Genomic DNA, 21,421 nt, shown 5'->3' on the forward strand with positions numbered 1-21,421 from the left:
AACTGAAATTCAATTTACTGTGACAATAAAACTCCCCACTTTCTCACAGCTTCTACGGCACTTAATATCAGTCTCCATGACAACATGATGTAATGTTTACATCATGGTACATTACTGTTGAATACAAGCCTGTCCTTAGAGTGCTGAATATTTTTACTAAATGTCTTTCATACCTTAGGATTTGAAAAGGAATTTTCTGAGTACACCGGACGTGCCTAATAGTAACGTCTGATGTTTTGTTACTCCATCCATTACAGACTTTTTAAAGAGTTGACCTGCAGGTGGCTACATTCATTCATTCATCAGTGCACATTTATGTATCAATCTTTTTGTCACACATGCTAGAGCACTAGGCGCTAAAATTGTAGTCTACATAACAATAAAAAAATAAAATAACAGACAAGTAATCTAGAATAGGGTTAGGAGAAAAGAATAAACGAGAGGAAGGATAGAGTAGGGAGAAAAAAACACTACATACATGTACAGTTGTGTAAGTGAGGCTAAAACATGTAAAATCTGTATTAGAAGCCGCATCTCTAATAGAAACCATTTCATCATTTCTCATCTGTGTAGATGTTCTAATAGAAGCCGCATCGCTTCTGTTGCATTGTACCATTTTAATAGAAGCCATGGCTACTAATACAGATTTTACAGTACTGTACATAATCTGTGAGAAGAACATTCTATAAAGCAAAGACGAATGTGCATCTACAAAAGTTATCAACAGTTATATGAACTACTAGGTTAATTTAATTACATTGTAATAAGGCATTTATTTAATTGTAATGCTTAACATGTAACCCTACACTTGGTAATTAGTACATGTACTGATGTACATGCATGTTAGATTCAAGTTTAATATAATAATATATCACATTATTAGACGACATAGCTAGACGACATGTTTATTTTCAAAATAAAATGTCTGACTGCATGGGTACAGAGGTACATGTAAGCTATCTGATGTTGCAATTATTTAATTTTTTAAAGAAGGTACTTGAGCGAGAAACATTTTATTACAATTTTATTTAAACAATCTTTAAAAAATTGGATGATCAAAAGGGTCTAGCAAATACTAATACCTACAGACTGTCTCCCTTTGTATACGTATATGTATGTCAAGGCTTGTCAGAATTACAACAGATGAAAAACATGAATGAACATTGTCAAAAAATGAAATTAAAATTATGAGGCCGGCCACAGCTGTTACAGATTACGTATTAAGCCTGTCACACTGATAATGATGAACACCAGTCGGTTTTTCCCTTGTCAGCATAAAAACATAGGTATTTTGCCTCAGGGCAAACACAGGAATCACGCCTCAAAAATTGGCACATTAGACACACACCTTGATAATACTTGTGAGCTACAATGTGTATGTATGTATGTTGCAAGATATTGTTTGACCTGGCCTTCCTGGCGGATAATGCAGTCTTTTCTCTCCCATTCAGATATTTCAATCTATACTGCTCAAGTGACATTTACTTGGAGAGAGATAGGTATACCTTACCGTCCTATTGCTTCGATAAACAGCCTCAAAATAGAAATTAACATAAAATCTGTACCTACATGTAACTATTCAACAGATTTTAATTTTCATGAAATTGTATATTGCAATGGTTTAATGTGTCACTTGATCACTTTGCTAACATGTCTTGTCTAGAAATTACAATTGATAACACCAACCCTTAATAACACATATGGCACTTTCTCGCTGACACTTGGCTTGTGTATTAAAGTGAAAAGTGGTGTTGGATGATAAATAAAAGGTAAGAGGTAAGAGGTTAGGGGGAAATATACAACTGAATTGAGACTGGAGACTTAGAGTCAAAGTTCTGGTTAGGGTGCGGATAGATAGGAATGTTTTTCTTTTTTATATGTTCATCACAATCAGCAAAATTATTGATGACCTCTGGTATCATTGATACCAGATTCTGCCGTAAATTCGCCCGGGGCCATTAAACGGTTTTAAAAACAATAAATTGGGACCAAGAAACCACCCTGTGATTTTTCGTCAGTTTTTTTCTTTTCTGATGCCTAAAAGTTTTGCAGTAGTCATTGACGCCAATTCAAGAGTATTGATGTTTATTGCAACTAGCGCGAATGGGTTAGCTTCGTTTCGACAATGAGCTGTTATCGCTGTAAACAATGTTGAATTATATTTCAAATGCTCAGTTTATCTTTGGAAAACAACAAATTTTTTATTTGAAAACAAATCATGCCGCTTTTCCATGAAAATCCAAGCCAAAAGATCGTACAACAACATCGGCAAATCTCTTCCGTGTTGCGTTCAATAACATTAACATATTTAAATGAGCTATGGTATTTTGAACACGTTGGCATCATCCATCGTTTTCATTGGTTAATTATCGATTTGACCTGTTGGGTCAAAGAACACAGTCTAACGTCAAACATAGCGGATATTCATTTCTACAGCATCGAAATTATTTTTTGCACATTAGTATAATCATTACTAGGTAATAATCAACAATTGTAAAACGCAGCATGACCGGATTGCGATACCGCGATCACTTGCTACTATTACTAAGCAATGCTGTTGCATTTCTTTTTTATTTGAAACGTCTTTACTAATAAAATGAAACAAAATAATTGTATTCGGCACACGAGGTTCATTAATGTGATTTTTTTGGAGAAAGATGCGCTATCTACTTTTTAATCCAGCAAGAAAAAAATGTATAGAATTTTAGATTAGCTACTATAATAGTTTCTTTCGTTTTGGGTGGTCCAACTGCCGGCGTTGAAAATCGGTGTAGGTGGATTTTTCAATGAAAATATAAGCCCCCTAAAAATATTTGATGATAATTTTTTGAAAATTTGAACCCCAAATAAGGGCCCACCAGCCGCGAAACCGCCCAGGGCAATTTTTCGGATGGGCGAATTTACAGCAGAATTCGGTATTATGAAACAGAATTTAGATTGAATGGACATGGTTACAAATAATAATGGGTCAACTGAGTATATGTCTATAGAAAAGAGAGTAACAGCAAAAGACATCAACTGCAGCCAGATAATCTTCCTCAATGTTTCACACTAGAAGTATAAAGCAGTTATTCACGTGCTGTCTTATTTTTTTATTCAAATGTTCTGCAAGAGTCCCACAAAGCAGCAGTTCAATAACATTGCTAATATCCCACTCCCAAATGAGATACAAATTCAATTTTAAGCAGAAAAAGTTACAGCTACAATCCTGTAGTTTATATTGTGAACTATTGAGTACAACTCCTTAAACCATGGAGGTATACCTCCATGCTTAAACAGACTATTTAACCTGCCATATAAATAAGTCCACAAAACACTCAACTGTAATAGTAAACTATGATAAAAGCTTTTATCATGAACATGAAATATTTTGTGGCAGAGCAACTCCCAAATGTGCTCTGACACAAACTCTCATTGTAGCGTAATTGCTGCATGAGAAGAGCACATAAAAATTGAACACATAATAAATTGCATTTATAGTAAAATATTATTTTGAGCAAAGACACACTTTAGTCATTCATCAAAGAGATTCAACATGTACTACAGTATTAGTGCAAACATGGTATATGTATAAGTATATGCCGTCCTTAAGACTACATCAGTCAGTTGATCGAGGTGACATATACCATATACATGTAGCCTGTGCTAAAAGGGTCTAGTTAACATAACTTGTGCATTTTATATAAAAAAGGTAGATACATGTACGTACTTCGCAGACATGGGTAATTTAAATCTAAATACTTTTAGTACAATCAAATGATATAGTGAGACACGTATACACCCCTTGCATTGGAGGTGTGATTTGCTAATTTACTAAAACACGTTTAGCAGTAAAAATGATTCTCAGTAAGACAAAATATTGAACTACTGTATTATTTCTATATTTTAAACTGTTTAAAGAAAGCTTTTGATATTTTCTTACCTTTTTTCTTGGCACAAGCAATCATTTCTTGGTACTGCTGTTTGTGCTTCTGTTCTTCCTCAGGTGACTTAGCAGGTAAATTTCTAGAAGACAAAAGATCTGCTATTAGTGAATATCCAACATAGGCTGACTGTTAACCATGGTCAAACCATGATCAATCATGGTTTAATAGTCATCATGACCAGGTTAGATTATGATGACCATGGTCAAATCTAACAATGGTCTTGATAGAATTCTATCTCTGGTTGGTCAGTTATAGTTGTATCATGGTTCAACCTTGGTCAAATATGAAAAAAGAACATGTTGGTTTGCATGGATGCAACTAAGTCTCACACAGGTTTCTGAAGAAATTTTAAACATCTGAATTCCTATGCAGTTGCATACAGATACTTTGTTTGTTCTTTTGATGAGAAATTCATCATAACTATACCTGTAAACGACTTGTTATGCAATACAAAGGCCTCAAAACCAAAAGATTTATGGCACCATACACTTTAATAAGTTTTTTATTCAGACTTCTTAAGATTACATAATTTTGGTATTGGAATATTTGTATGTGAAGTTACAAGAGTAAAGGCCTCTTAAGGTAGAGATGCAGTTTATTTGGCTTGCTTTTTAATTGAGTAATTAGACAATGAAGATGGTATTATATATCCAACATGTTATATATTTTCTGAAAGCTTATTATACAAACTTTGTAAAACTTGTCTTTATTTTAAATATCCAGAATGCGTTTTTGATTTTGGGTCAAAAATATGCTTTTTTGGGCAAAAGTGGTTTAAAAAAAATTAGCTTAAAAACTTCAAGTCTGTTTGTGGGTTAAATTACATCACTGGATACCTTGGTATACTACTAATTCAAATGCGTCCACTCATCTCTCTAACGGCTTTCAAAGTTGCACAGCATGACCTCAAAGTTCACTTTTTTCTATTTTTGCATAATTTATATATCCATGTTAATCGCGGACTTGTTATTTTTGTTCCACTCGCCGTAATAAACTGTCCGGACGCATTTTGAAGGGGGAACACCTTGTCAATAATGTGTGAAAATTTCGAGGCAAATGGCCAAAGCGTCTATCAGCTATTTTAATTTAAAACCCAAGAATTCACCAAAAATAGAAGACGAGAAAAAGGCTGATTTGCATATTTGCGCGTTAAACCGGGAATTACTGCTTTGTCATACTTTATCATACTTTCTAGACTATTGAAATTGAAAGTTAACGTATAGACATAGACATTTTATGTAAAATCGTTGGACCAGAACAACTGCTCTTGAATTTATAAATCAGAAACACGTCATTCATACCAGTGTTTTGATGGGGTCGGTAAAAACACGTGGCAATGCCCAGTAAATATGACGTAATCTCATGAATTATTAAACAGGGGGCGGTCCTAGGAAGGTGACCTTTTCACACGATCAAAATATCATGGCTTCTCTTCGATGTATTTTCAATAAAAAATCTACGAGTATTTCAGAGCCTATGGTTTACCGTGAAGAGTACAAAGTGGGATATTAAATTATTTATCCTTGATGATTTGTATGTAGTATTGAGAACCAACTCCAGGAAGCGAACGCACAATAATGAATAATCGCGTAATCCTAGAATCGAAACACGAGGCACAGAAGTTTTGTTCATCGTTTCCAATCCCATTTTTCCCAGTGCAACATATTTGTTAAAAGAAATATTTGAATTCTGCTCGTTTTTTAAGGAGACATTTTTTTATTTTTTCCGATTTTGGCAACGCCTTATTCAGGGATTTTCTAAGACAGTCGTACAAAACATGATGTTGTACTACCGGCGACGGTCGCCTGCAAGAAGAGAGCTCCAGTTCCTAACGTAAAAGTTCTAAAATTTCGACCGGTTTTTAAATAATTAGTGTTGGAAATCTGACATGTTTTAAGAGTGCAAAATGAAGGTGCATTTTCGAGCGGTCGAATTTTTCTGAATAGAAATCGGCAAATGAAAAAAATAGGAGTGCGAAACAGTGTGCTTCGTTAGTTTAAAAAAAATGGAATGTCCGTCAAATTGACGTAAACTTGCCCATTTTTCACGGAAAAAGCAAAGGTCGTGGCCGAGTTGCAGGCTAAAAAACTCAAAAATCAAAACAAAATCATCAATCAGTAAGTATTATGACAAGGAAAAAAAACATCAGACGCGGAGAAGCGGTCAGCGCGTCAAAAGAGTTGTTACCGTAATGTATCAAGTTACCTCTCTCTGTGATTTATTTTTCATTGAAATTATTTGGTTGTTTTCAATTAATTTTAGGGTACCTCTGCAATTTATTTTAGCATTGTCAGTTGTTTACTTCATTGAATTAAACGGAGTTCGTCCGGTTGCAAACAAAGCTGTCTCGCACCACCACCACCAAACTTGCGAATGATCGAAGTACAGGTTTGTATCTCCCCGACCCAGTGCAATATATCCGGTTTGAATCAAAGCTCACATGTCCCTTATTTGAGGGACCAGATTCTGCCGTAAATTCGGGATGAGATTTAGAAAAACAATAAAATGGGACTTTTAAGGTGTATTTTGGCGTCATTTTCGGACATTTCAATCATTCCTGATGCCTAAAATAGAGTCTAAGTTTTACCGTAGTCATTGACGCCTATTCAAGAGTATGATGTTTATTGTGACTAACGTGAATGGGTAAGCTTCGTTTCGACAATGAGCAGTTATCACTGTAAACAATGTTAAATTATTCTTCACATGCTCAGTTTATTTTTTGAGAACAATTATTTAAAAATAAAATCTCTCAGTCAATCAGAAACTCGGATTCATGCCTTCAGGGAAAGCCATGTTTGGACGCTCACCGGACGCTCACATCGATTTTGTTTTTCGTTCGGTGGGCTGATGCCTTCAGTGTAGCTTTTGCCTCTTCCGACATAGAAATCATCTGAATCTTCTTTCTACCCCTCTTTCTTTTCACACCATGCATAATGTATTGATAAAAATTAGGAAAAAACGCTGAGGAAATATAATGTTTGGTTTGCTAGCGAGCGAGAACTGATTTGAGAATAATTGCACATGTGCGTGAATTGAATGAACTATGACCCGTACAATTTCGATTTGCATATTGTCAATCAAAGGTCCTGTTATTTGGTTACTCATGCAAATTAGGCAATTGGACATAAACATTGCCACGTGTGAGTGTTTTTTATTTTTAACCAGAAAATAAACAGCAATTTTAACGGTGTTCCAATAAGAATTCATTGGTCAAATTTTCACAGAATGTTCTTTAGATAAAAATCTATATAAAAAACGAAAAAAACTATTTTTGATTGAAATTCACAAATAAACTGCATCTCTACCTTAACTTCCAGGTGATTAACAAGTATGACGCCAACTTCAACACACCAAGTACAAACTAATGAGGGGGTTGAGCACCATAAATGGAGCAACCCAAGTACTGAGTGTGCCCCAAACTGATTGGGTATAGAGCCACTTACAATAAGTGTCAACACCCCCTCAGGATATGATTTTGCAGGTGGTTGACACACCTGATTGGCACTGGCATTAAAATTGCCAGACAGCTATATTTATATTAAAATGTCCTACAGTACTAGCATGTATACATGTAGTCCCAGATCGAATCAGTTTCTGAAGCAGAATATACTGCTGCAATTTAATGTACTTGCAGTATGGAATTCAAAATTATGGTATAAGCCAAAAAGAGGTTAGGCTTCAATATGACTTCCTTTCTTGATTCGTGACCTCAATCCAGAAACAGTGAACACCCACCCAAGTAATTAAAGGTTTAATGGTAATAAAGATGTAATGTGCATTTTATAGTGCATACCTTCTTAAGACATTCTCAATACACTACATAGTCTAGCACTGTACGACCTAATAATAAATTAGCTGGCTTTTATTATTGCTTTATTCTGCAGACAGCTAAAATACTTTTAAATTAAAACTCAGTTAAGATGCCAAGTTAAATACAAGAATACATTGTTTTTAACAAATTAATTTAAAACCGAGCTTTATTCAAATCAACTGAAATTAAACACATTAATTACATCTATCAGTGAATCATACTGTAAAAGAAATTGACCACATTATGATATAAGCACATGTGAAGGGATAATTAATTAACACAGTTCTGTCAAATTGCCAGACAGATTAGATTCCAATCGTAGTTATTGGGTAATAAACACAGGATGAGTTGTAATCTAATAATGTAGCAGCCAGACACAGGGTGCAATTAAAACAAGGTAATTGCTAGAAGATACAATAACACAAATGAACAATCAACTGAAGAGACCCTTCATTGACGCTGTTTTAAATGTTTGATGTTGTATGTATTAAATAGTGTTTACAACATCAATCTTGCGTGTTCGTGTGATGCAGTCTTTTATTTTGTAGCCATCTTGGACAGTTTTTTTAGTCCACTGTTTTGATTTTCTTAGAATTCAACTTTACTCTCAACAACTAATATTTCGAAGACCATAGAGAGTAATTGTTGTACAATGTCAAGGTTGGAAATGCCAAAACAACAGAGGTTCCGCTAGTTGACAATGCAGATTCAACTCCGCCTACATCATCTGAGTTTGGGATGTTCTTTGCTACAACCTGTCAATTTAGAAGTTTGGATTTTGCTAATTCATCCAATTGGTTTGCTACTGATTTGAGTGATTAGATTACCTGCTTGGGCATTCTGCTACCTTCCAGCACGTCCAGGAAAGCCCTTTACGAACATTTGAGTTAAATTAAGATTGTATTGAGAAACCGATTCAACAGTATCGCTACTAATATCAATGATGTCAGCCGTACCACAACGCAGCAAGTGATGGCAGACATTCCTTCATTCATAGACTCTCCTGAATGTGTTTTCACTCAGGAATTGTCCAGAGATAATGAATGGAGCATATAGAAGACTTGCAAGATTAAATTGCAAGAATATGTATTTTAATGTTATTTTAATATGAGAATATAATAGTCATATAAATTGCAGTAATACAAAAGTGTTTATCAAACATACATGTCAATTTTCAATTTGACAAGTAACTCATAATAAATTATATATTTATTTAAAGGGCACTTGGGTTAAACACAATGTGTACAAAATGACAAGATGATACATGTACGTGTATATCCGTGTGTATGTTTGTTGTGTTGTTGAAATAATTAATAAAATGTTGGTTTTTTTCAGTAACTGAAAATTGAATGCTTTAAATACCATATTTTTGTCATATCATGTATACAATAAATATAACTTTTGGTTTGAGTGCACGTCTACTAAATATGCGTTTGCAATATGGTACGTAGATCAAATTTTACCTGTAGTTAAAATTCAATGAATAAAGATATCATATCACATCTTTCTTTTGATAACTCTTGGTTGGTTTATACATGTATATAGCAAAGGTGTGCAAATAATATGAACTATTGGCAGCCCAATCTTTGTGAAAAAAACGGCTGACTATAAATCTGGGATGACCAGAATGATTTTCTATTCACAATTGGACCCAAACACATTACATTCGACTTTTTATAACACATGTACTATGGGCTTTCCATAATCTAGAGTATGACAATCCAACAATTATATATCGTTAATTTTGAAATATATGCGCATGGTTTGATGCAGAGTTTCTTATATTACTTTTATTATTAATTCAATTCATCTCACTATTATCACAGTGGAGGTAATTTGGCAGAACTAAAAAAAAGTGTGGATGCATGTAATGTTTTGCATAATTGATCGCAAATAAGATAACACTATGAACACTACACCAAGTTGTTGTTTTTTCAGGGCAAAATACTTGAAATCAATATCGATTAGACAGACGTAAGGTAAAATTTCAACTATCGGCACCACTCGGTCTGATTAAATGATGATCAAATCAAGTATCAATTGAATGAATGAAAACATATACTTGCACTGGTGACATACATACATGCTAATAGATTCTCTGTAGCATGCAGTAAAGTGTTATGACTGATTATAAACACGTGTGTGTTGTTTCTAACAATTTATCATGCTTTGAACACTGAAATCACATGACAATAGTGATTTTACAAATGAGTTGATGAACTAATACAGGGCATCTTGTTTTATGAGGGCACCCAAATCCAAGAGCAAAATTTCTGGACTGATTGAAAAATTAAAGAAAATATTAGACTCTCCTGATGGGCATTCAGGTTGGACATGTAATATAAAATGCTGTAAAGTGAATGACTCTTCAAAAATCAACGGTATTTAATTCACTGTAGTGACACCAAATGATTAAACACATTCATTAGATTTAATCCATTGACAAGTATTTCAACATGTTTTCAAACTGAAAATTTAACTTTTGTATAAATACTTTTGCTATTCTAAATTCAAAAATCTTTATGATTAATTAAATGCATAATTTGCTTTGTTATGATATCTATAATTAATGCTATAAGAGCAGCTACTCTTAGCCTTTAAATCAAAAATCTTCATGTTACCGGTACTTGTTTATATATTGCAGTTTCGCTCTAAAAATCAGACATGGTGTGTTGTACTATAATCAAATCCATGCACCAAACAAATAATCATACAGATGCTTATAGAAAAAGAGTTGAAAGTTGAAATCAAGATTTTTACTAAATACTGGATTATTCATAACAGAAATGGATACTTTACACCCAACCAGCATAATGTACAGTTATATAGAAAATCTGTTTGTCAAGTAAGAATGAACTGATCCATGTCCCATTATGAGGACAAGGGTCTTTGATAGGAGCCAACATAATCTACTTTGCCAGTAAACGCCACACGCTTCGTCCTAAGAAGCTGATTATAACTGCCAGGAGACATGTGGCAAACTGAGATAACATTATAATTCAATGTTGTTACTTCAAAACATTCAATCCATTGGAGACAATCAATAGTGATACAACAACATGATTGGGTTTTCAGTGATTATAAACACTGCCTGCTGATGCAGTTTTTCTCACACATTTGGCTATGCGTAGTCTTTCAGCTACACTATTTCAACATTGTTGCTCCGATATAGCAGCCATCGTGGTGGTTTGTGATTCCTCATAGACAATATCTCATACTGTAGTGCTTGCTGGAGTGATGTAAACATAGAAGACATTCATTGGAATCTACTCTATAATTGATGAATAATAATAAACAAGATACTTACTGTGGTCTATTTTCCAATATGAGGGCAGTGGTACTACTGGCCACTTTCAATGACGACATGCGTTTCTTCCAACTCTTGGATGTAGTTGGTGGGTGTGTCTTGCCTTTTGCTTGGTACTCTTCAGATATGTAGTTTGGTGGCCGTTGGGGAGTCTCTTTTGAGGGAACACGCCCAAATAGCTTCCAGCCTGGGGGACTGCTCGGCGGGATGGGTATATCACAACTCAAATTTGGAGACTTCTTTGCAAAAAGACTCCTATGGGAGAATTAAAAAAAAATATACGTCAAGAGAATCCGCTCACCAAAGCACTGTAAATTGCTTAATTTTTGCGGCAAGAAATTTTTAGGAATTTATCAGGACAAAATTTTCCACAAATCATTGTGGCTACATGTGCATGTACCATTATATGGTTTAGGACCACCAAAAAAATTAAGCAAATTTGTCCCATATGAAATTAAAAGCTATATATCCATTGAGCTTTTAATACAGTTATGTTGTGTAATTTACATTGAATATGCACAAGCACAGATGTGATCTAATGTTTGTTGCCAGTGAAGATAAAAATAATACAGTCACTGCATATCCTGACAATTTTAATTTGACAATCATACATAATTTTAAAATCTTTATAAAGATCACTCACTAACAATTTCTTGTTGTTGATTGTCTGAATTATAACTCAAGCTAAAAAGATACCCTGATTAAATGTACAAAGTATTCCTGCATAGACAACGCAAAGGTGCAAACAAACCGACTTTGATCGTATATTTATCAGATATAACACAATACACATTGTAAAATTAGCCATTGTAAAACAATGAAATATTAAGTGACTATGAACATTTAATATCAGGATAAATTCTGGTCAGAAAACTGGTATGTATCAAAAGCATGTACATGTATTCGCATTTTTTCCTCATCTCAACATATTTTATATCAGTATATGATCAGGAAATCTAAAATAATTTATTCATGGGGGAAAGATTTAGCCTCCAGAAATTCCACTCATTACAAACCTAATGCGCTGTGTACCAACAGTATAAAATTACATTGACTTGTCAGTTTCTGATTCATTCTTACTACATACATGTATATTTTCAGTTGTAGATAAAATCTGATGCACATTTTTAGTCCTCTATCTCTTAAACAGAGTACAAACTATTACTGTAAATTGTCAAAAATAATCACAGGACAACAAGTCTGTAGTTACTGGCAACAGTCTTTCATTAGAATATTTTCTGACTGGCTGGATAAGTAGGGTGTTCTATCTTCATGTTTTTTATTCTATTTTCTGGATCAGTACAGTGAATGGTACAGTAGAAAAATGGGGACGTGAATCAAAATTAATTAATGGCTGTCAAAATTCAAATTGACTAATCCAGAAATGGTATTGTGACATAACAGAGCAAATAGGAGAGGGATTACAAAATTGTCAGTACCGAACATGTTCCATACTATCTTTTAATAGTAGCGGATGTACTGAAGTAAATTAAAGAGGTGTTTCTATGAAAGTAAGATCAATAGAAGAAATTATGTTAATGATGGAGAAAAATAACAAATGTGATTATTGCTAATTATTGTTGATGCACTTCCAATAGAGCGAATACAGTAATTGTTCATTATTTTATTAATGTCTACGAGTACATTCACATATATCATGACATTTTCACAAGTATATGCCTCAGTTGGCACATTTGTCCTGCGATGACTGACATGATTAAATCAATAGCAGTCCCACTCTGGGCCGACAAAACGTGAAATGATCCGCCAGTGATGGAAACAACACCTACGAAACACACAAGATACCAATTACAGGCGAATGTAGTGAGAATTAGTCAACACATGGATCTGCAAGGTTAAATATGTAATCCATTTTTTACACTCATTACACGCCTGAGCAAACCACCCTGTGGCATGTACAGGTACCTGTATATTACAGCGACCACTCCTATATATAGTTTATATCATTGATCACGACGACCACACCAGACAGTGTCAACATAGAAGACTCATACAAGATATGAAGATAGGTAATCTTAAATATTAATTCTGTACATACATATGTACATACATATAAATACATCCTGGATCAACAAATGTCGTCAGTCTCATGAGAAAAATTGCAAATGGTGACGAGTTAATGGAATTGTGACAAGTAAAATCAATCAAGTATAAATTACCTGCTGAATTTTTGTAAAAACTATTTTTATAAATTTGTTTTTGGTTGTTTTGATTTATTTATTAATTAATTATTACTTTGAAATATATAAGAAATAGTTTTATACAGTTTTTGTTCATTGTCATAATTATTGTACATGTAATATATTCATATTTCTGGTGAAAGAAATTTTACTTCACTTCATTTTTTGCCAGGATCTGTATGTAAAATATATGCCCACAATCAGGAAAAAATGGAGATTTTGGGAAAAACGCGAGTTCAAAGAAAAACTAATGTGCATTAATAGGTCTCACTGTAAATGCAACAAAAAGATAACACACAAAACCATGCTTGGTTATCGCTATTCAACACATGGCAACCTGTATACTACATTTGGGTAAATTGCCTTTAACAAAGTTTTCCCATAATGAGGATTACTGTAAGTATTCAACGTTGAAGCAAAACAAGTTGTAGACCACAAATATAATCAATACAATACAGCCTAAAAAGCTTGCAACAAGTCAAGATTGGGGAAAGTTCCAGGTGAACATGGTGTCGGAAACTCAACAATACCATGCCAAAATGGCATCTAGCGAAGAGGTAGACACACGCATTATTGAAAATCACTGTGTTCTATTACTTTATGAATATTCATGAGCTTGCATTTACACAGTATACTCCATAGAGAATTTGAACGTTTTTTCACTGTTTCTTTCAGACTGCCATTTTTATTAAATCTTGCATGACAATTTCAATTGTTTTTATTGTATGTAAAAATGCATATTTTATTATATAAACATGTATAATATATTTATTAAAACCGTTATTGAGTTTATTTTATTGAATGATATCGTAGGTAGTAACTGCGTGTAGTGTGGTGGTGCGTAAATACATTCTGGCGGGTCTGTATATGTATATAGTCAAAACAAAATAACACCAGTGTGCCTCAAGTACCACCACGCCCTACCCCTTTCCCAACGGACAAAATGACCCCTATACATGCAGGTCACACATCCTGGCATTCAGGGCTAATACAATCCTTGTGTTCAGCGAGTAGAACAGAAGAAACCATACAATATACATGTGGCATGTTTAGCATTCAGAGTACAGACAAATCTGCATTTTCCAATAATCAATAAAATGATCATAGCTTTATAACGTTTCAATGTTTTCTTTTATAAATGTAATACTAATCCAACTCTGTTTATGCACTGAATCAGAAATAATAAAGCTGCATTTGGCTGAGATTACCACTGCATTGATTAATCCCAATTACTGCTTCCAAGACTCTAGACTAAAGCTTGTTAGGGAATCCCCTGATCTGTGGTACATACATTTTGTTAGACTCGCTATTATTCAAATATTTTCTTATCAAAGGGGGGGATTTTCCCTCATTCGTATCAAATATAATTCTCTGTGAAAATAGAAAATAGAATAGAATAGAAAAATAGAAAATCTCCATGTTTTCAGGTAATTCAAATATACTTGAGAATAGACATCACAGTTTCCATACCAAGAACTCTTCGAAGTGGAGGCAGAAACTTCTTCACATGACAAAACATTCTATCACACATGTATTAGTGTTTAAACTTAAAATACCATTTTAAAAATGGTCAGTGGTTTATTTCTAGAAACTAAATCATTAACTAAAAATAGAAATGACAATGCTTTTTATATTCGAAAGGGTCATGTTTTACTTTTTTCTTATAAAGCCTGTGTATTAATATAAAAATACAATTTTCTCAAAAACAAGGTCAGTTACCACCATTTTTTATCATTACAATGTACTAATAGATTACCAGTATAATAGATTAATCAATCTTCTAGTAAACCAAAAATTAGAAAATTGTTGATGATTTTACGAAACAGTATTGAACATCCTTTAGTTAAATATTGGTTGGTGTCATTAAAAAACTTAACACAGTTGCATGTGCTTATGGTGTTCACAGTTCAGTGATGTAAACACTGGATTTAATTATGACTAAAGTCCAATGTCCCTTTTACCCATCATAATGCAACATGTGCTGTATAATTGTTCCCTGTACTCATGGTGGGCCCTGATACTTTGCAATAATAAAATAAATCTCATTATGATAAGTAAATAACATTTTTCTTGATAGGGAAACCTATTTATGAGAATCGAGTGCAAGACAGTTTTATTATGTTTTTCAAACATGTATCCACTGATTTACAGCGAACATTAAACTAGTTCAATAAAAAGGGATGGACTAGTGAAAATCATGATGCTTCAGAATTTCATTTACTCTGTACCACCTTCTTTTTGATTGCAATTTCAGGAAGGGAGAGAATCTTTAAATTTGTCAGTTTACACATAAAGTCAAAATTTGTGAATTAAAAATAAAAAATAAAATTTAAACAAAGCAACTACCCCGGTAGTGCTGTGATAAATCCTTTATATTCCAGAATTACATACACAACTGTGACAACATGTGTTCATTGATTCCATAATATATAATTCGAAAACAAACTTAATGGTTTGACATGATTACTATATTATTTACGTGATGTACAATGTATGCAGCATGGTAACACAAAATTAAAAATTTATTTATCGGTATACTATTTTAAAGTGAAATTTAAAATACTGGATTTGGTCTATTAGATGTACAAAATGTATCCTACAGTGTATAACAAAAATTATATTTATTTTGCATGGAATCACCAAAGACCATAGAACATCTATTCTATTTAGTAAACAATAAGTAAAGTATTTTCTCATCACCCACTGGGAATACATGTACTGCATTTTGACACTTTTGACAACTGAAGAGTTGATCAATTTTCTACTACTGATAATTGGAGTAATTATAGTGCGAAAATGTCTTTTTGAGGAGCTCTTGTAGAAATGACACATACATATGTTAATATGTACTACAAAACACATCTGGTGAAAACACTGGCATTATTATATCAAATACTAGCATATGATATTCAGGTATGTATTAGACACAAATTACCATATAACATTTGTTTACCTCTGTTGATAGTTGAATAAAATATGGTTGAACTACTGTAAAAACAGCATTTCCATGGTTGTAATATTTAGATTTTGGAATTTGTTCTATTTTCAACTTTAAAATCTCGCTATTATTTTTCAGCACTCTCTCTTCCTTATGATTTCAATTGGCACATCCCTTAAAATACACCAAAAGTTCAAACTGTCTGATCAACGATGTCACATTAGCCGAATGGTAGTACCAATCTCTGACTAAGATGAGATCTTGAATCATTCATCAAGAATCTCTCACATATTAACTATTTTCATCAACACATGGTAGTGTGATATCGATAAATCTATTTTTAGTTTTATTACGTCATTTCTATTCATTTTTTAAACATCATTGGCAAGGACTGCAAGTGGTTGGCAAATTAAGTCCCCCCAAGTTTAAAATTAACAAAGCAAAAATAAATGCAAACTTTGACAGGAAAAGTTACGACGCTCGAAGGGTTAACAGACTATACCGAGTCAAATGAGTACTATTTAGTACATTTAGTACACTTGTCTATCCCTAGTTCAAAAGACCAACCACATGTCGAGTTGAGTCTCCTACATATCAGCATCATCTGCAAATTATATTCTCAAATGTTCTCTACCTGATCAGAATACCTCATTCTAAATTTGTTTCAACCCATAAAACTGTAGTTGACATGATACATAAAATATGATTTCTTAAACTCAAACGATTCTCTTTATCAGAACAGCCAAGAAAATTGCAATTGGGAAAATATTGAGTCATACGAGTCAAAACTAAATTATCAGTAATATAATAAATCAGACAGACTAGCTTGAATGGTAGAGCTAGGCTTAGAATCAACTACTGCTGTATAATTCGGTGAACTGGGATTGTAGACGGTTCATACCTTATTAGGTATATATCTCTAATACATGTAGAAGCACACATACAGGATCGTTAAAATGACCTATTTTGACCATTTATGTAAGTGCAAATACGGTTGTTATGTACCGATATGTACATTATAGAAAAGTGTTTTGAGTGCTTAGATTTAGTGCTTTTCAAGCTTCAAGCATCAACTATCAATTTATCGTGCGTTATGGTCGCAACTATATGAAGAGGATTGGTCATGGTATTGTCAATCAGTGAATTATGTGGGAAATAAAACTAATCAACTGTACATGTACTGTCATATCAATCAAGTAATTAAGCCTAAATATTAGAAATGAAAAAAAATGATGGACAATAAAAATTATGAATTTCAGAATTTTGCACAATGTTCTGTACAGCGCGATGATATTTCTCCATTTCTAGCATAGATAAGCACTGTAAACAACACGCACCATAACATATTTCCTTGTTAATACATTGATAAAAAGATTTTCTCATGTCCGATGATGCATTGACTATAAATCCCAAAAGCATATCGATTCATATTCAGTTGACATAGGATATTTGTCTCAACTATATGACCTTGACAGGTATACAATGTTTATCTCCATTATAAAACGTGCTTTCCACACTAGTCAATAATCACTCAGCCACTGACAGGATACAATGGGCACTGTAATCTCTAGAGAATAAAATTACTAATTTTACTGTGAACGAAAAAACAACCTTACAAGTAGTAACTAAGTATTGCATTATAGCTTCACAGACAAAATAGCAATATTGATAATTTAAATGTAACAGTTTGTAATTGTAAGCTGTTACTTTGTTAGCAAAATAGTGACCTTATATATTGAAATACTATTGGTTTGGTTGCAAATTCTTGATATTTAACTTTTTAAACCACCAGTTACCTCTTTTCATCACAAAACAGTCTTGTTTATATTCTGCACTTTCGTTCAGAAAATTGGGACAAAAGTAGCCAAATTTTTGGAGTAATAACAGAAAATTGACTCCAATTTTGTCAATTGGGCGAGATGGTCTGGTGGTGAAAAGGTTAACACATTGCCTACTGATGCCATTTTAAACCATTCATATTAGCTATGGAGGCTATCAACCGAAGATGTGTTTTGGCAATGAAGATAATATTTTGTGACAAAATCTGTCTATAATTGATTAATTAAGTGTTTTACTATAAATCAACAATTTGGACTTTTTTTAATTACTGTCAATCTTGTTTTTTTTCAGAAAAACTGTCAAGCAATTTGCATGAAATGGAAATCTAGCATAGTTTTTTTATCAGTGTATTTCATTTTTTTTATCCTTCTACATACATGAAATATACACATAGCTAAAAATAACATTTTTATTTTCAGGTAGTATTCTATCATGCCCATAAAAGTCTAATTGACCACTGAAGAGAACATAATTAGCATAATAAAAAGTGAGTCGGGCAACCCTTATGATCATTGAATGAGTCAGTCGCACATGGGTTGGTTATTTACAATGAATACCTGTATTCATAGACACATACTGGTACGGAAGCACAGTGCCAAGAATTACTTTACATAATTTAATTCTTTATATAATAATAGAGGTATACCATCCAGGCAGCGGTAAGGGCATTGACTCACTAGTATATCGTGTTATCCATAACATTTTCTATCATAATTTAGTATACACTTACATGTCAAATTATGGTGCAGCTGGAAATATGGGGTAACTCGGGCATAGACAGTCAATTTTTAATAGTGTAAATTGTTTTTACTTTTCAGCGATAAATAAGGAAATAAAATACGATATCAGGTTTATATATTTCTTTTGTCACTGCTAAAGAAAATGCCCTGAATTTATCAGTTCTCGTGAAATACAAAATAGAACACTGGAGCATTTGGAAAACCCCTATTGCCATAAATGAGAACTACAAATCAACTAAACTACAAGACACATAAGCAAAACCAATAGTATAAATCCAACAAAACTGATACATGAAAACCAATATTTTGCTCTCAACAAAACTGTACCACCATTTCTAAATATTTATGAATATAAAATATGCATTCATTCAAATCAAAACAAGGTCTATTCAACATAATGTTCGTGAACCCAATGACAACCAGCAATACAACATTTCAAATGCACAATCACGCAGATTGGTGTCAAATATGGCTTTCAATGGTCGAAAAGTGTCGAACACAGTTTTGTTGAAAATGCAATAATAATTTATCATCCCAGAAAGCAGGCTTTAACAAACCTAGTGGATGAAATTTATAAAACCAGTCCATGATCAGATAATGAAATCATTAATGTTTTCCAGATTAGTTGACTGTGAAAACAGTACTGTACTGAAAGTACTAGAAAAAAGGACTGTTATGAAGCCACTTTAAACAAAACACTACGATTACACATAATTGAAAGCAAAAACTCACATTTTTTTACAGTCATGTTAATAAAAGGGTATTTTTCTGATCAAAACAAATTACCATAGAAATCATCTGATTTCAAATTTATAATGGCATTTTTTCATTGATCACTGATTAGCAGAGAAGTAGAGACAGAGCGTATCCTGAAATTTGTCGTCCGTAGTCCAAACAAACAAAAATTTAGGTCATTGGAATATTAAAATGTCCTGACTTCCTATCTTTATTTGACAGGAAATGACACTGACAGAGACCATGACTCTATGACACTTCAATTTATGATCATGTTTCGGGGATTTGCTAACTACCAATTATTTAAAATAATAATCGCATAACTATAAACTGTCAGTGGTACAACATTTTCTCAAGACATACATGTACATCCATGTCCATGATAAAGAGAAATTATTTCCACATTTGTTTTCATAATACTCCTCTGAGACCGCCTCACCTTATCTCTTGCCATAAGCAATATTTAGAGAGTCAACTCAACAAACCCTGACCATGTGTATTGATATTATCACTTTGAAAAACAAATGAATTAATAGTTTCTGATTTTCAAGTTTAGCATAATTGTTTAGATTCTTACCTTGAAAGAAAGCCAGACAGTCCTTTTTTCTTGGGCTTTGCTCCTTGAGCTAATGCTAACTGTTCATCGTATTTGAATACCCCAGTAGCCGGGTCATAAGAGTTTCTAGTGTGAAGACTAACATCCACAAACCCTGCCGCCTCAGTGTCATTTAAAAACGTGTGACCTTTACTGTCACTTGTTTCCTCTGCAGATATACTGGATGAAGGTTCTGTACTTATACTTGAAACACTTGTAATAGATGCGTCACTTTGAAATGATTCTCGCGTACCAGATCGCTGTAAATGTTCAAGTTCAATCTCTGGTGAGGAATTCCTGGAACTTGCACAATTTTCTCCATCCTCACTTTTTGTTTCGGATTGGTCATACGAATTGCTGCTTTCTTCACTTACACTGCTTCCGCATGTGTTCTCGATAGACACCTGCTCAGCATTGCAAGCGCTGAAGTCTGCCCAGTTTTCACACTCGTAATCTGGGATTTTATTTACAAAATGTTCATACCTCTCTGATTCCGGTTTGTCGTCGACATCTTGTGCATGTTCAACAGAAGGCTGTTCTGCATCTTGTCGCACAGTATTATTACAAATTACATTCCTATCGCAAACAGGCTCGTCAACAGCGTTATCGACAGTATTATTCGATGGCATTTCTGGTAAATTTTGGTCGCTGTCACACGAATTGTCTTCACATCCACACGAGTCTTCATTGACAACTACACAATTGTTTTCATCGAGGCAAGCACTACACTGAGATTTGTCAGAATCGTTGCTGATTTTAACAGTCATTTTAGAATCTTCTTGCAAAGTTACTCGATTCAATCCATCGTCAACAAAACAATCGTCGACGGTACCGGCGTTGCCATTTTCGTGGTTCACTGCATCCGTTTTGGGCATAGCCCAACGGTCTTCTTCCAACCTTTCGACCACAACATCAGACGTGGAATTGACTGAGTCCATTTCCCCTACCCCTCGATTGCCGTTGTGCACATTCTTACCTTTCAAATCGCGGGGGATGTGTTCCAGCCCCTCCTTCGTTGGCAGAGGTTTGGCATCGGACTTTTTATCAGAAACATTTTCGCGATTTTTCACATCTTTGGATAGTTGTCTCATTCCTAATCCATTTGACATAAATCCTAATCTTCGATTTTGTAGAGTTGCCCTCAGACCGGCGTTAAAAACCTACTCAATTCCCTTTGTTTATAGCGTGTTTTCAGTGAATTTATATGTACAGGGGAAAATTGTACAAGCGGTCGCCATCTTTGACATACGAAAAGACAAGTCACGCAAATTACCGCGAGAACTAAAACGGTTTCTCAAGGTTGAAGTTCACGGAGAGTTCAAAGTTCAA

General features: G+C 33.8%; 1 protein-coding gene across 1 annotated transcript in view; it reads right to left on the reverse strand.

The window, feature by feature from the left end:
* The window catches only part of LOC100369207 (TBC1 domain family member 14-like), a 47,209-nt gene extending 25,852 nt beyond the window's left edge, over positions 1 to 21,357 (reverse strand). The window contains exons 1-3 of the mRNA XM_002742311.4: positions 20,075 to 21,357; positions 11,045 to 11,299; positions 3,923 to 4,005 (exon numbers count right to left, since the gene is read on the reverse strand). Of these exons, the coding sequence (XP_002742357.4) occupies positions 3,923 to 4,005; positions 11,045 to 11,299; positions 20,075 to 21,201 (1,465 nt within the window). The 5' untranslated portion in view covers positions 21,202 to 21,357. The remainder of the gene's footprint in view (positions 1 to 3,922; positions 4,006 to 11,044; positions 11,300 to 20,074) is intronic.
* Between the last annotated feature and the right edge of the window lie 64 nt (positions 21,358 to 21,421).

The sequence above is a fragment of the Saccoglossus kowalevskii genome, chromosome 10 (assembly GCF_978046115.1).
Source record: "Saccoglossus kowalevskii chromosome 10, keSacKowa6.1, whole genome shotgun sequence".
Taxonomy (NCBI): Eukaryota; Metazoa; Hemichordata; class Enteropneusta; family Harrimaniidae; genus Saccoglossus; species Saccoglossus kowalevskii.